Source organism: Anomaloglossus baeobatrachus, chromosome 12 (assembly GCF_048569485.1).
Source record: "Anomaloglossus baeobatrachus isolate aAnoBae1 chromosome 12, aAnoBae1.hap1, whole genome shotgun sequence".
NCBI lineage: Eukaryota > Metazoa > Chordata > Amphibia > Anura > Aromobatidae > Anomaloglossus > Anomaloglossus baeobatrachus.
The window spans coordinates 48505880-48522070 of NC_134364.1; the positions used below are offsets into that span (position 1 = coordinate 48505880).

The window sequence follows — 16191 nt, forward strand, 5'->3', positions numbered from 1 at the left end:
TCCACCACACCCTGCCAGTGCAGCTCCCCAGTGCTCCTCCAGGGGGCCCCGTCTTCAATCCGGGCCTCTGCTGCTGTAGGCCCTGCACTCCAGGCCCGGAGCACCACAGATCCCAGCATCCGCGCTCCGCCCCCTCCGCTGGGGCCCGCCCGCTCCTCCAGTCTGTCCTGTTGACAAGGCTCAGGGCGCAGGGCAGGCACATCGCCCACACGCCCCGCCGCAGCGCCGACATCCACCGCTGACCGGGTGGTAGCAGACCCCGCCTCCAGCTCCAGCAGAGGCCTGCTGACCGCCGCTGGGCCCAGCCGCACAGTAGAATTCCTCCCAGGCCGGGGCGCACTGGACTTCTTTGCTCGCGGCGCCCGGCCTGGAGGGTCCCTGGAGGGGCTTCTGCAGCGACGCCGGGCCCGGGGAGGCAGGTCAGGAGAAAACCGCTGCGGCGGTTTAGACGTACGGGAGCGCTGCTCCTGCAGGGGGGAAGACCCTGCCGCCTCCAGCCTCCCGCCGATGATCCCTGCCACAGTATCCTGCAGCCACCCAGGGGGATGATCGCCGGCCGCCGCTCTAAGCCGCTCCAGGAGCTGATCCACTGATTCCATAGCAGGTAGGGTACAGGGACTGTCACTTCTGTCCCCAAGAGCGGGAAATGTGCCGCTCCTCCCCCATGGTCATTGTTTTATTTAAAAAACGGGCTCGCTCTCCCCCTCCCCTCATGACACCTTGACCTCCCCACCAATCAAGTGTCATGAGGGCCTCCGCAAATGCCCCGGGGGGAGTGGGGGGGGGGCAATGCTCCGTCCCTTCTTTTGGTTTTGTCTCTTGGCTTGGTTTGGGTTCAACGTTGTTCCCCATGGAGGTTGACCTCTGGCAGGGACTGACACATTTATATCTGGGGCACCCTAAAGGGTACTTTACACACTGCGATCTCGCTAGCGAGATCACAAGCGAGCGTACCAACCCCCCGTCGGTTGTGCGACACGGGCAAATCGCTGCCCGTGGTGCACAACCTCGTTAGTCCCCGTCACACGGACTTACCTGCCCTGCGACGTCGCTCTGGCCGGCGATCCGCCTCCTTTCTGAGGGGGAGGTTCATACGGCATCACAGCGACGTCACACGGCAGGCATCCAATAGAAACGGAGGGGCAGAGATGAGCGGGACGTAACATCCCGCCCACCTCCTTCCTTCCGCATTTCCGGTGGAGGCAGGTAAGGAGATGTTCGTCGCTCCTGCGGTGTCACACACAGCGATGTTGGTGCCGCAGGAGTGAGGAACAGCATCGCTAATAAGCAGAGAACGATTTTTGGTTTCAGGACGACCTCTCTGCGGCAAACGATTTTGACCTCTTTTGCAATCGTTTAACGTCGCCCGTACGTGTCACACACTGCGATATCGTTAATGACGCAGGATGTGCGTCACCAACACCGTGACCCCGACGATAATTCACTAACGATATCGCAGCGTGTAAAGTACCCTTAAGAGTATATAACTATACAGACGACCCATTACAAGATCCTGTAATAAAAATCTTCATGACAGAACTAAAGAAGATGGTTGATTGCATACATGTAAAGTGTAATAATGAGAAATGACACAGGAAAAAAGTTTTGGACACACTTACAGAACTTTATTTAAAGCACCACTTCAGCATATTTTTATTGCACTGCTGGAGTGGTGCTTTAAATCTAAGTCCCCTGCCCCCTGTCTTATACTCACCTGCCACCATCTTCATCTGTTTGCAGCATTTCTTCAGTCAGTCTTCTCCAGTTTGTGACCTGCCAGCAGCTCTAGTCTTTTATGGTGTGCGCTGGAGGTCACAACTCATTACATCTCTATGAGAGCCTCGTTCTGGTCTCATTATGGCTCTCATAGACTTGGAATTGAGAGCTTGTGATGTAATTTCTGACTTCCATCCATTCAGAAGCTACTGTAACGAAATGTTGATTTGGGACCAGATCAGCATTGAAAATGTAAGAAAATGCCAGAGGGTGAGTATAACATTAGGAGCAGAAGACTTACATTGAAAGCGCCACTCCAGTGCTGAAAGAAGAAAAAACAAAATGCTGGAATGGTGCTTTAGTACTTCGTACAAAAGCTTTTGTTAGTTATGGCAGCTTCAAGACGCCTCCTGTATGGAGAAACTAGTCACATGCATTGCTCAGATGTGATTTTGGTCCATTCTTCTACACAAACACTCTTCAAATCCTGACAGGCCCACGGGCTCCTTAAATGAACCCTGAGCTTTAGTTCTTTCTATTTATTTTCTATTGGATTCAGCTCCGGTGATCGGCTCGGCCAGTCTAGCAGCTTTTTTTCCTTCTTCTGAAACCAATTGAGAGTTTCCTTGTCTGTGTATTTGGGATCATTGTCTTGCTGAAATGTCCACCCTCGTTTCATCTTTATCATCGTTTGATGGCAACAGATTTTTTATAAGGAATGTCTCAGTACATTTGTCCATTCATCCTTCCTTCAATTATATGAAGTCTGTCAGTGCAGTATGCTGGAAAACGGTCTTAGGGGTACTTTGCACACTACAACATCGCAAGCCGATGGTAGCAATGCCGAGCGCGATAGTCCCCGCCCCCATCGCAGCTGTGATATCTTGTGATAGCTGCCGTAGCGAACATTATCGCTACGGCAGCTTCACACGCACTTACCTGGCCGGCGAACCGCCTCCTTCCTAAGGGGGCGGGTCGTGCGGCGTCACAGCGACGTCACACGGCAGGCGGCCAATAGAAGCGAAGGGGCGGAGATGAGCGGGACGTAAACATCCCGCCCACCTCCTTCCTTCCTCATTGCAGCCGGGACGCAGGTAAGGCGATGTTCCTCGCTCCTGCGGCTTCACACACAACGATGTGTGCTGCCGCAGTAACGAGGAACAACATCGTAACATCGGTCCTTCCAAAATTATGGAAATGACCGACACTACATCGATCATACGATTTCGACGTTTTTGCGCTCGTTAATCGTAGTAAAAACGATTCACATACTCCGATGTCAACAGCGACGCCAGATGTGCGTCACTTTCGATTTGACCCCACCGACATCGCACCTGCGATGTCGTAGTGTGCAAAGTACCCCTTACACTATGATATTCCTTCCTCCTAACTTCAATGCTGCATGGTGTTTTTGGTATAATATGCAGTGCCTCTTGGCTTCCAAACATGGTGTGTATTATGTCATCCAAAGAGTTCAATTGTGGTCAGATCTGACCAGACTATATTCTTCCAGTATTTCACAGACTTGTCTAAATGTTGTTGAGCAAACTTTAAACACACTTAGACATGCTTTTTGTTCAGCAATGGAGTCTTACATGGTGAGCGTGCACACAGGCCATGGAGGTTTAGTGCATTTCTTATAGTTTTCTTTGAAATAATTGTACTAGCAAACTCCTGGCTTTTCTGTATCTGTACACAAGTGGTCCTTGTCTTTTGGACAACTCTTCTGATAGCTCTTTTCACTCCTGTGTTTGAAATCTTGTGGGGAGCACCTGTTGTGGTGGGTTTATGGTGAAATTATGTTCTTTCCCCTTCCGGTTTATGGCCCTAACAGCTCTCACTGGAACTTTCAGTAGTTCAGAAATTCTTCTGTATCTAATCTAATAAGTATGTTTTTAAACAATAATGTCGCAAAGGTTTTGGGACAGCTCACTGGTTTTACCCATCATGAGATGTTTCTTGTGTGGCACCTTGGTAATGAGACACCTTTTTATAGACAATCAATTGAACCAGCTGATATTATTTTTCACTAAGTGGCAGGATTGCTTTCTAACTACTGATAGACTTCAGCTGTTGTCCTGACTTTCCATGGTTTTTTGTGCCTCTCTTTCTTCATGTGTTCAATACTTTCTCCCTGTGTAATTACTCATTATTACATTTGACTAAATTTATGGATGTCTATGGTTTTATTTTTTTGACTGTGTGGATTGGATGAGTTATTACCGACATCTGGTGAGAATGTCATGTCAATAGTACCTTTACAAATATATTTATTTAGAAAACTGGTAACAAGATCAACACTTATTTCACCAGCATATACATATACACATTTAAAGCCTTTGAGTCCTCTTTAATTCCAGGCAAAAACATGGTCCTGACATTGGCCAACATACGGACCTTGTGTGTTTGGTTCAACTGATAGTTTGCACCCGATGCAGACCTTCTACAATCATAGATGTATTGGAGTATAAACGGCCCTCCTCCAGTGCATCCATCACAGTAGTTATGTGGTGTCAGGACAGCTGGTATCCCAGGTCTTTTCTTTGGAGATTTAGCAGTTGAGGACTGGTTTTCTAGAAGATGTTTTGGTACACACATCCATTATTCATGACTTAACTATATTGTCCAACTCCTTGTTTGCTTACTTTGCAATGCCTGTGAGTATCACATCTCAACGTAGGTTCCCATCACTGACCAATCTGTAGCTATTTTATTTGCTCCAGGGACTCCAGCCATATCGGATATCTATGAGACAGTTCACTACATTTTTCTTCTCTCATGCTCTTTAATTACGTGTCTTGCCTCACCCCCTCCGGTCCTGCCCTGATGACCCCAACTGTTAAACTGGGTGAACAAAGGAGATTTTCTCACCAACCATAAGTGTTAGGGAGACATCTCACTGTGTACTTTTGGCTTTTCATTTCACTTACTCTGTTCACCCAATGCTCACACATATTGGACTCAAGGGATTATATTGCCAGCTCTCACTATTCCCCATGTCAGATCTCCTCCTTAATCATATCCATTGTTTTCTATTGCCTGCACAGATGAATCATTTGCAGTCGCAGGCAGAAATGAAAAGAAATATCCACAGGGAAACCAAGATCAATAAACACAAAATGAAGGAAATCAAGGCTAAGAAAGTGAGAGAAAATGCAATGAAATGTCGCGAAGATGAAGATTTCCTTCCCGTGGAACATGATGAAACTTTTAATGTGGATCACAGTGAGATTTACAACAAATATAATTCTAACTTAACGCTCTGTGCTCCTCCAAAGAGAAGAACATAACATTTTGTGTTTGTGCTTTTATTTCAGGCAACACATGGCACTGGCTAAAACAAGAACCCAATTCTACTGCAGATTGTCAACGGGGAAAAGGTAAATTAGAGATGTGGTTCCAGCCTCACTATGATGGAAGCGAGTCGAATTCTGAAAGCTCAAGCACGGATTCACTAGATAGTTGGTTACGAGGTGATGCTAAGGGTCGGCGAAGGCCAGCCACTTTATTTCGGACAAAGGCGGAAAAAATCCCCACATTTGATGAGTTCTTTGATCGTGAATTTAATAACTCTTGATGTGATCACCACCAACCATCACTCAGATGACGTTTAGAAACCTCTGTATCCCCTTCTTAATAGTTCTGGATATGAAAAGTTTAAAGAAAAAAATGTGGATTTTTAATATATTAATAACTTATGTTTCATTGACTAAGGAAAGTATCTTCCTACATTTTTCTTTAGTATATGGCACAGTCAGTGCTACAATAGCCCTATTGAGTTGATTGGTTTATGACCTGTGTGGAAACCTGTTTCCTGAATCTTTTCTGGAGAGTTTCCAATACGTCAAAAATTAGGCTGTAGCAGGTAGCATTGGTTAGAGAAAATCCAGAGTGATTGTAAAGTGGAAGACTTTTTTCAGGGTGAAGGGCACTGCAATAAAAAACAATGCCACCAATATGCAAATCCACCCAGTTACATCATACATGTGTCTACTATGACTTCATATTAAAGGGATTGTGTCATGGTCTGGACGACTGCAACCTCCTGCTCTGTGGCCTCCCCTCTAAGGGGTACTTTGCATATTGCGACATCGCAGGTGCAATGTCGGTGGGGTCATGTCGAAAGTGACGCACTTCCGTGCGTCGCTCCCGACATCGTAGTGTGTAAATCCTAGATGATACGATTAACGAGCGCAAAAGCGTTGTAATCTTATCATCGGTGCAGGGTCGGGGAAAACGTTAATTAAGCTGCAGCGACGGTACGATGTTGTTCCTCGCTCCTGCGGCAGCACACATCGCTGTGTGTAAAGCCGCAGGAGCGAGGAACATCACCTTACCTGCCTCCAGCAGCTCACGCCGACTATGCGGAAGGAAGGAGGTGGGCGGGTTGTTTACGTCCCGCTCAGCTCCACCCCTCCGCTTCTATTGGTCGCCTGCCATGTGATGTCACTGTGAGGAGGCGGATCGCCGGCCAGAGCGACGTCGCAGGGGAGGTGAGTGCGTGTGAAGCTGCCGTAGCGATAATGTTCGCTACGGCAGCTATCACTAGATATCGCACCTGCGATGGGGGCGGGGACTATCGCGCTCGGCATCGCAAGCATCGGCTTGCGATGTCGCAGCGTGCAAAGCCCGCCTAATACTCTTGTTATGAAAGGACATCTTTATGAGAAAATTCTTGTATTGTCTACCACATATTAACATGTTCTTGAAATTCTTAGACACAACATTGGTGTTCATGGTCAACCATGACCAATTAATATCATCTTAAAGAAACATCAAAGTCTAAGCTGCATAAATATCACCGTTAGTATCTCCTTTGCAGTACTATAATCTTAAGTGATTGATTGCCTGTCCATTACTGAACAACCCCGTATCTACAGTCATGGCGGAAAGTGTTGGCACCCTTGAAATTGTTCCAGAAAATGAAGTATTTCTACCAGAACATTATTGCAATTACACATTTTGTCATTCACATGTTTATTTCCTTTGTGTGCATTGGAACAACACAAAAAAAACAGAGAAAGAGACGCAGTCTCTGACAGTGTGAGTGCTGTGCTTAGAAAGAAGCCAGTTTCCATAGCTGTGGAGTGACCGGAGTCAGCGTGAGGAGCATCGCTCCTGGAAGGTAACCTCACTTGAAAAGGGGTTGTGTACTGACTGAGGTCAGTGAGTGACTGTTTCAATACTTTTACCGGGATATTCTGCGGGATTGTATCCAAAGCTATTCGGGCGTACCTGCGGATGAAATGGACTGGGCATCGTATACCCTATTTGTGTTGCTTTGAAGCCGCAAGAAGGCCTATGCTATGTTGCTGGAGTGCCGGTTTATGTGTATTAATAAACCAACTAAACTGTTTGAATAGAAACCGCTCCTGTGTGTGCCTCTGTCTAGCAGCCAAGCAACTATCCCCCAGTACATTTGTGACGCCCCTGACTCTATCAGGGTGTCACAGGGAACTGCACCCCTGTCTCTCATCGTGCAGAACCCATCCTCCATGGTTCTGGGTTCCTACACACTGGTATTGCTTCCATCAGCACTCAAATCCTAACCACACCTCACACCACACCCTGTCAGACACACCAGTGGGTGGTCTAGCTGGAAAAGGGCCACCCGCCTAGGGGTCAGGCAGACTGGTAGGAGGGAGGAAGTGAGATCAGTAGTAGCCCTCAGAGAGTGAGGAGCTGAGGGAGTTGTAGCTCCCTGTGTGACCTTGCTTGGGTCGCAGACGATAGTCTGGGACCAGAGGAGTCGGAGACCCGGTCGCAGGGTATTGGAGGAGGTGTAGCAGACTTAGTTTTGGAGAACGGTTGGCACCAGAAGTTCAGTAACCGGACCGGTACCGAGTACGGCGGAGTACATGACCCTAGATCAGGGAGTAGCTTCACGCAACCTGATAATCCACCTGTGGAGGATAGTCTCTTTATGAACGTTCCCCAAGACCTCAGAGATCAAAGGTATCAACACAACAAGGGGGATAGGGCTTTCCAGCTTATGCAGCCCACTGAAACCCCAAGTGTCAGCCATCGAGAGCACAGCTCCACTATATCACTATAGCGAGCGGGACCCTGACAGCTTCAGGCCGAAGGGTCACTCAGGAACATCTACACAATTGTGCATGGAGGCAGGCTCCGGACCACTAAGCAATACCAGTGGGGACGGACACCCGGACGAGCTCCCCAGAGTGGCAGTGACATCCAGAGACTTGGATTACTTCTGTGTCAGAGTCTGCTTATTGGCCGTACTAACAACTGCACCGCTTAAGTGAGTACACTTGCCTCCCAGGTCCTGACCTGCCCAAATTACCTCCACCATCCCATTCACCATCCCAATGGAGCCCAGGGGCCTTCCCTACCCGTGGAGGGACCACTATCTCGCTGCCCCGCTCCATCCACCCCAGGTACTCCCATCATCAGCGGCGGTACTCCCTTACCGCACACCACGGGTGGCGTCACAAACTGTCCCCTTTGTAAATATTCCCCCCTTTTATTTGAGTGGCCGCTGAGCCCCGCCTCCGGGGACCCACAGCAAAACCCCCGGATCTGAGTAGTGCCGACTGCTGCAGGGGCGGCACACATTCAGTGAGCGCAGCCTCACAAACCTTTGACATGGAAACATTATTTTTACAAATGTTAAGAGTAACAAATAATAAAGTTAAACAAAATTTTTGTCTGCAATCTCTATTCCTTCATTCATTTTCACATACCTGATATGCAATTTAGAGCCTGATGCAAGATTCACATTTTTCAGTAATATAGGTTGGATGTGAGCTCAGTGTGTGTTCTGGATGTTGTCTTCATTAGCTAATACACCACCACAGCTTCTGTCCTGCACTTATATTCTCTTCATATGCTTTCCTCCTTTTCTAGAGGCTATTTTCTCTTTCTCCGCCCTCCCTGAGTCTGTACATGCTTTCCACTCTGTTCAGGAGATCTGAGCTGGAGCTCTCATGAATTTGTACATGTTATGCAGAGACCTCCGCTAGATAAATGTCTTCATCCTTTACTCTTCAGCTATAACTTTTAGGCAGCTCATAGAAACTTTGGAAGTGTTTCTGAAAAATGGTATATGCATTTGCTAAATAAATGTACAAAATTTGACCAAAGAGACAAGAATGTACTTTAAAAGCAATCTCAAAATATTTAGAACACAATCTAAAACTTGAAATCAGCATTAAATCTTGAATATATTTGATAAAGGTAATCTGTCAGCAAGGTTTTGAATGTAATCTCAGAGCAGCATAATATCGAAGCAGCAATTTGTCACTTACTGGGCTGTGCATTATTGTTTCAATAAAATCAGTGTTTTATCAGCAGGAGATTATGACTAGAGCACTAGATGCCTCTTGCCATCTAGCCTTCTTGTTCTATGTAACCCCACCCCCACTACCGATTCACAGCTTTCTATGTATACTTTGCAAAGGCAGAAAGCTGCCAATTAGTGATGTGGACAGGGTTGTACAGGGCTTAGCATTCAGAGCACTGCTAAATCTGTAGCAGAGAAAACATTGATTTTTATCAAACCTAACCACCATTTATTGACAGCTTTCTGTGTATACTTTGCATAGGCAGAAAGCTGCCAATCAGTTGTGTAAGCAGGGTTGTACAGGGCTTAGCATTCAGAGCATTTCTAGATCTGTAGCAGAAAAAACAATGATTTTTATTTATCAAAGCTACACCACCATTGATTGACAGCATTCTGTGTACACTTTGCATAGTCAGAAAGCTGCCAATCAGTTGTGTGGGTTGGGTTGCACAGGGCTTAGCATTCAGAGCACTGCTAGATCGGTAACAGAGAAAACATTGATTTTTATTTATCAAACCTACACCACCACTGACAGCGTTCTGTGTACACTTTGCATAGGCAGAAAGCTGCCAATCAGTGGTGTAGGCAGGGTTGTACAGGGCTTAGCATTCAGAGCATTGCTAGATCTGTAATAGAGAAAACAATGATTTTTATTTATCAAAGCTACCACACCATTGATTGACAGCGTTCTGTGTACACTTTGCATAGGCAGAAAGCTGCCAATCAGTGGTGTGGGTTGGGTTGCACAGGGCTTAGCATTCAGAGCACTACTAGATCTGTAACAGAGAAAACAATGATTTTATCAAACCTACATAAGGCAGACTAGTAAGTGACACATTGCTGGACTCAGGCTCTCTGCCCCTACATCATGCTGCTCTCAGATAACATGGCAAAAACCTGCTGACAAATTTGTTATATCTCTGATGAACACATGGGTGCAGTATATGTATCATAGCTGTGTTTTCATGTGATTGTCATCCTACCAGGAACGATTTGTATGCACTAGAAGGGTACAACAAAGCGTCATAAGAACTGAAAGTAAGCAGAGATCTTGAAAACCATAAGGAATTGGATACGGAAGGTTTGTTGGAAAATAGTCCTGAAAATATTGCAGTGTGAATGTGAATCCCGGATGACAGTATTATATTTCTCGGCAGGGAGGAATGAGATGTACAAACAAGAAATCCATTAACATCCTTGTCTCCTCCACATTAATCTTTATGTGTACAGCGGTGTATTAAGACTCAGAAGTAGCGCCCCGAGCTGTGCGAAATGTAAAAGTAAATAAATGCACTTATTGTGTTCCCATCTCCTGAATATAATACCCATCAGGATGTGCAGGGAGGGAAGATGAATACATCTCCACCGGTCCCATCCACGTGTACATACGAGTAGAACAAATGCCTAGAGCGCAGATAATGTAATCAGAAAATCCTTTATATTCAGGGACAAAAAATCTATTTTCAGGAAACGGGTTTCAATTATTATTGGTTAGACTTTGTGCTGATTACTTTTGTTCAACAAGTGAAAGAGGAAATTTTTTGCTGCAAGTGATTTGCAAATTTATTGGATCTAAAACGAATGTACGCCCATCTAATAAGATATCCTTGCAGCTCAATTGGCTGTTCCCTTCCCAAATGACCAAAGGGATCCTTCTAACACGAATTACTGCATAAGAAAGAAGACAGCTCGATGGATCACAACACTGTGACGTACAACCACTAGGTGTCACTAGATGCAACTAGTGGCGGGAAAGTCAAACAAGCCGGAGGTCAGGAGCCAGGACGTCACATATGGAACACCGGGAGAAAGCGGAGCCAAGGTGAGGTTACAAGCCAGAGGTAAGAAGCCAGGAAGTCACATAAGGTACACAGGGAGGAAGTGGAGCCGAGGTCAGGGTACGAGCCGGAGGTAAAAAGCCAGGAAGTCACGTAAGTTACACAGGAAGGAAGTGGAGCTGAGGTCAGGGTACGAGCCGGAGGTAAGAAGCCAGGAAGTCACGTAAGGCACACAGCGAGGAAGCGGAGCCGAGGTCAGGGTAAAGCCGTAGGTAAGAAGCCAGGAAGTCACGTAAGGTACACAGGGAGGAAGTAGAGCGGAGGTCAGAGTACGAGCTGGAGGTAAGAAGCCATGAAGTCACGTAAGGTTCACAAGGTGGAAGCGGAGCCGAGGTCAGGGTAAAGCCGTAGGTAAGAAGCCAGGAAGTCACGTAAGGTACACAGGGAGGAAGTAGAGCTGAGGTCAGGGTACGAGCCGGAGGTAAGAAGCCAGGAAGTCACGTAAGGCACACAGCGAGGAAGCAGAGCCGAGGTCAGGGTAAAGCCGTAGGTAAGAAGCCAGGAAGTCACGTAAGGTACACAGGGAGGAAGTAGAGCGGAGGTCAGAGTACGAGCTGGAGGTAAGAAGCCAGGAAGTCACATAAGGTTTACAAGGAGGAAGCGGAGCCGAGGTCAGGGTACGAGCCGGAGGTAAGAAGCCAAGAAGTCACGTAAGGCACCCAGCGAGGAAGCAGAGCTGAGGTCAGGGTACGAGCCATAGGTAAGAAGCCAGGAAGTCACGTAAGGTACACAGGGAGGAAGTGGAGCGGAGGTCAGGGTACGAGACGGAGGTAAGAAGCCAGGAAGTCACGTAAGGTACACAAGGAGAAAGTGGAGCCGAGGTCAGGGTACGAGCCGGAGGTAAGAAGCCAGGAAGTCACGTAAGGTACACAGGGAGGAAGCGGAGCCGAGGTCAGGGTACGAGCCGGAGGTAAGAAGCCAGGAAGTCACGTAAGGTACACAGGGAGGAAGCAGAGCCGAGGTCAGGGTACGAGCCGGAGGTCAATAGCCAGGGCGGTAACGTCAGAGTCAGGGGCACAGGCGGAGAAGGGTAACAGAGGTCTGGGGTAGGGAGACAAGATCAGAGCAGAGCACATATGGAAGCAAGAACACTCACTGCAGAACAGGAACTATGACTGGCGGTGTTCCGGGTGAGATTGCTCCCTAATGAAGCAGAGCAATCACCCAGAACGAGGCGCTTGAAACAGGCCCCTCCCAACACCAGCACAGGACCCGAGGTCGGGGAACAACCTGTCCACTAGAGAACAATACAAAACAGAGAATCATCTCTGCTGGAGAACAGGGCACCGCAGATCAGAACCATGACACAGAAATTAATTTCATTATATACCTTTACTGGGATTGCAGTTGTGTTTGTCTGATTAAGTTTTCCAAATTGCTGGCATACAGAATGAGAAGATACCAGCCATGGGAAGCTTAGTCCATACAGTTTACCCATTGATCTCAATAATAACACAGTATGCAATAAGCTCCTGAGTTCCCACTATTGGTGGCAACAGATGTTACACTCCTGTCTTGCCTCCATCGACCAACACTGCTTTTTGTCCTACGCTTGCTTTAGTCCACTCTGAGTTTCTCAAGTATTCGGGCATACTCCTGTGACATCACCCAAGGCCTTTTGAAGGGAAACTGTCACCAATTTTTTAGTGTATAAACAAATGCCACCACCTTTTACAGCTCCTGTACCATAGTACACAAAGTTGTCTATTGTCTCTCGACTCCTCCTCTATACCACGAAAAATGCATTTTGGATTGCTCCAGCGCTGCATGTAAATTAAATGAACCAGTCTGATGGGCATCATTGCTGTGTGACTCCATGATGAAGGTGATGCTGAAACGCACGTCGGGGTGGGAGTTACAAGTGGTTACAGGCTCCATCTTGGTCCAGGTAATACCAACATCACTTTGAAGATAGTTCTCATTTTTTCATCTCTTTACCTAAACACAATTATCTCTCAGGGCTACAGGACACACCTTTACCCTATATCTATATACTTTGGTGCAACACTGCATTATATTTACATAGTTGTTTGATTACTACACTATTATAACTGAATTGTAATAAACTAGGGAGAAAGTTGGACTTCCTAGTTTCAATTTTGCGACTGTATATATCGTGACTACATATGTCATTTGTTATGCCCATCACATATTTTAATGTTCCTCAGTTACTAGGCAAACACAACTGTTTGATATATATGCTAGTCTTGCCAATTTCAGTAACTGATACACAGTACCCCTTTCCGGACCCAAGACAAATTTAATGTTCATCAACTTCTCAGTGTTTTTTTTTGTATTGTCTTGTTCAAACTTTAGTGCCTGATAATTTGTTCTGTAGGGCCATCATATATTCACATCCCATGCACTATTTCTATACATATATATATATTGTTTTACACACTGAACTCTTTTATAGTGACATGTATGGTTGGCTTTTTGATCTAACTTGATATTTATCATTGCTGTCCCCTTTGCTCTTAATGGTCATCTTCCGGGTTTGCTTGATGTGGATGATGCGTCCTACGTAATCTACATAGCCCAAAGAAATTACCTGCCTGTTCAGTAGCGTAGCCGGTTCACGCAGGCACGCTTTAGGCTAGTTTCACACTTGTGTTGTGCGGCATCCGTCACTTTGCGTTGCGTGATGGATATAAGGGAAGCGTTGCATATAGTGGCACAACTGATGCGACGGATCCTGCAAAACAACGGAATCCATTGTAGCTGTTTTTTCAACAATTACTCAACTGAGCATGCACAGTTGTGTAAAAACGGATGTGTCACAGGAATCCGTCAAATGACGGATTCCGCCGGATTCCGCCACCATAGGCTTCCATTATAAAAATGAATGGACGCCGACGGAATCCAGCACATTGCATTTTTTTGACGCTCAGAGAAGTGCAGAAAAACACTACATGCTGCGTTCTTTCCGCCCGGCGGATGCAACGCAGGGCCATCAGTCGCAATGCATCGTCCATACAAGTCTATGGGAAGCAGCGGAATCTGTTAACGGATTCCGCTGTTTTTCAAAACGGCGGATTGTGATTGAAGGAAAAAAACGCAAGTGTGAAACTAGCCTTACTCTGCCATACTTATTCCTGTTCATATGAGCCAGAATGTCACATCTCGGCGCATGCACAGTTGTGTTTTATACTCTGTCTGCAGTAAGCCAGAGCAAAGTGCGCCTGCATGAGCCAGCAATGCTACTGCACTGGCGCATTATTTTGTTGGGCTATGTGGATGACACATGGTACATCATTCACGTCAATGAAACTCTGAGGACGGCCATTAGGAGCAGAGGGGAGGCACAAACATCACAGCAATGATGCCCGTCCGATTTACATACAGTGGTGGACCAATCCAATAGGAATTTTTGGGATTATACAAGAGGGGGGGGGTGTCAGGAGACAGTAGAGCAGTAAAAGGTGGAGGAATGTGTTCACATTCTAAAAGGCTGGTGACAGGTTCCCTTTCAGACTGATTCAGACAGCTATGTGAGTCTAAGTATTCAATAAACTTTGTTTTCAGTTACTGTATGTTCTGGAGTTTCCCACACCATGCATTTCTCCAAATATTCTGTGTACGTAACCCTTGTTTTTTTTTCAACTATCAGCATTTACTTCCAGGCTCAGACCTACAGTTAACCCTTTGTCTGCTGTAAGCATAATAAACTTTTCTCTGGTACTTTTCACAATACAAACACTGCAAGGAAGAATTCAGTTTACCTCTTCTTACTACTACTGCCTACATCCCATCCAAGGACCATGTGTCTGATGATAGCATGCCCATGTTTGCTGTTAGCCCTGAACTGACTATACATCTACAGCGTTTTTGTATGTCAACACTCCTGGCTCTGTCCCTTCTGGCACTGCCGGGCACATACAGAACAGTCAAAACAATATATGGGCCCTTTTCAGTCTAATAACTCCTAAAAATGCATAATTACACCCACTTTGGAGATAGAAATTGTCCCCTTATGTTACGTCACCACCGGAGTCCGCTCCATCGATTTCTGCTCCGATCGCCAGGCGACGCTGTGTTCTTGCTGTGGATAGTGCTGGTGATGGGAGAGGAGTTGATGCCAGTGGCGCCGGTGGGCGCAGGCTCTGCTCATCCACTGGTCTGGGTTTCCTGGGGATCTGCAGTACCGCTGGCTGACTGTAGGTGGTGGGTGTCTCCCAGCTGAAGTACCATCTTCAGCTACAGCCTATGGGAAGACACCACACCCTTTTTAATGCCCCTCCTGTCTGCTGACCTCTGCCAGAGATAGTTCTGAAAATTCTGGCTCCTGCTCCATCCTGTGATTTTGTGTGCTGATTACTGCTTGTTTCCTGACCACCCGCCTACCTGCTGTTTATGTATCTCGCTGCCCGATCCGGATTTGACCTCTGCTACGTTTTCTGATTACGTCCTTGCCTGCTGATTCTGTCCCTGTTACGCAATTCCTGGTTTGACCCTGCCTGACGACTACTCTCAGACTTCAGCCTTCCACAGGTAGTGATCTCCAGGGCCCTGTGTAATTCCAAATCCCTGTATAGGGGTTAAAGGGTTTCAGGGTTCTGGGGGTTCTGCTTGGTGAGTGTCTTCCCTCTATCCTGTCCATTACAGCCCGTCTGAGTCTGTGGATCCAGGCAGGCATTACACCTAACCTTTTGGGCCCTTATGAGGCTACACAGGTTGCACCCATGACATGTTCACCCTTGTCTTCTGATGTTTCCTGCAGCACTTGTCTGCCTGCCAACCAACATACACTGGTCTTCTCTGAGCCATGTGCTAAACTGGACGTCCTGCCAGTGTGCTATCCCCTATGGGCCATGTTGCTCATGCTAACCTCCGGCTTAGAGAGTGCACCTCACCAGGTGAGCCAACAGGTCAGACAGTCCAGTATCTTTTCCCTCTTGTCCTCTAATGAAGAGATACACTAATGAGAAATGAAAAAGTACAAAATTGTGGAGCTTTAAAAATAAAAAATGCAAACTGATGGTAAATAGTGGATATTTACTTTAAGGTTTGGGAAGTATAAGTGTGAAAAAGAAATGGACTAGAAGAAGACATTGCTCAGCTTTGATACAAAACCACAACCAGGTCTCCACTTTGACTTGTAGTATTGAGCTTCCTTGCCATATGTCATCACTTTATGAGATATGAAAACTCATATAAGTGCCCAGCATGTTTGCATAGATTACCATGGGCTCCCTAATTTGTGTAGGTTAAGTTTGTGCTGACCCCTGGAGCCTCCATAGCATGAAATACTGGCCAAAGCACAAGAGGCTCCTACTGTCATGACTATAGCTTGACTCTGATGGGGTTGTCAGGTGGGAGGGGGTCTGTTCTGTT

At 46.6% G+C, this 16191-nt stretch overlaps 1 protein-coding gene across 2 annotated transcripts in view; it reads left to right on the top strand.

Annotated features, from left to right (window-relative positions):
- CCDC198 (coiled-coil domain containing 198) overlaps nt 1-8316 on the top strand; it is a 33673-nt gene extending 25357 nt beyond the window's left edge. For both annotated transcript variants that reach the window (XM_075331211.1, XM_075331212.1), the window contains 2 exons: nt 4764-4941; nt 5034-8316. In XM_075331211.1, the coding sequence (XP_075187326.1) occupies nt 4764-4941; nt 5034-5293 (438 nt within the window). In that variant the 3' untranslated portion in view covers nt 5294-8316. The remainder of the gene's footprint in view (nt 1-4763; nt 4942-5033) is intronic.
- Nucleotides 8317-16191: the final 7875 nt, after the last annotated feature.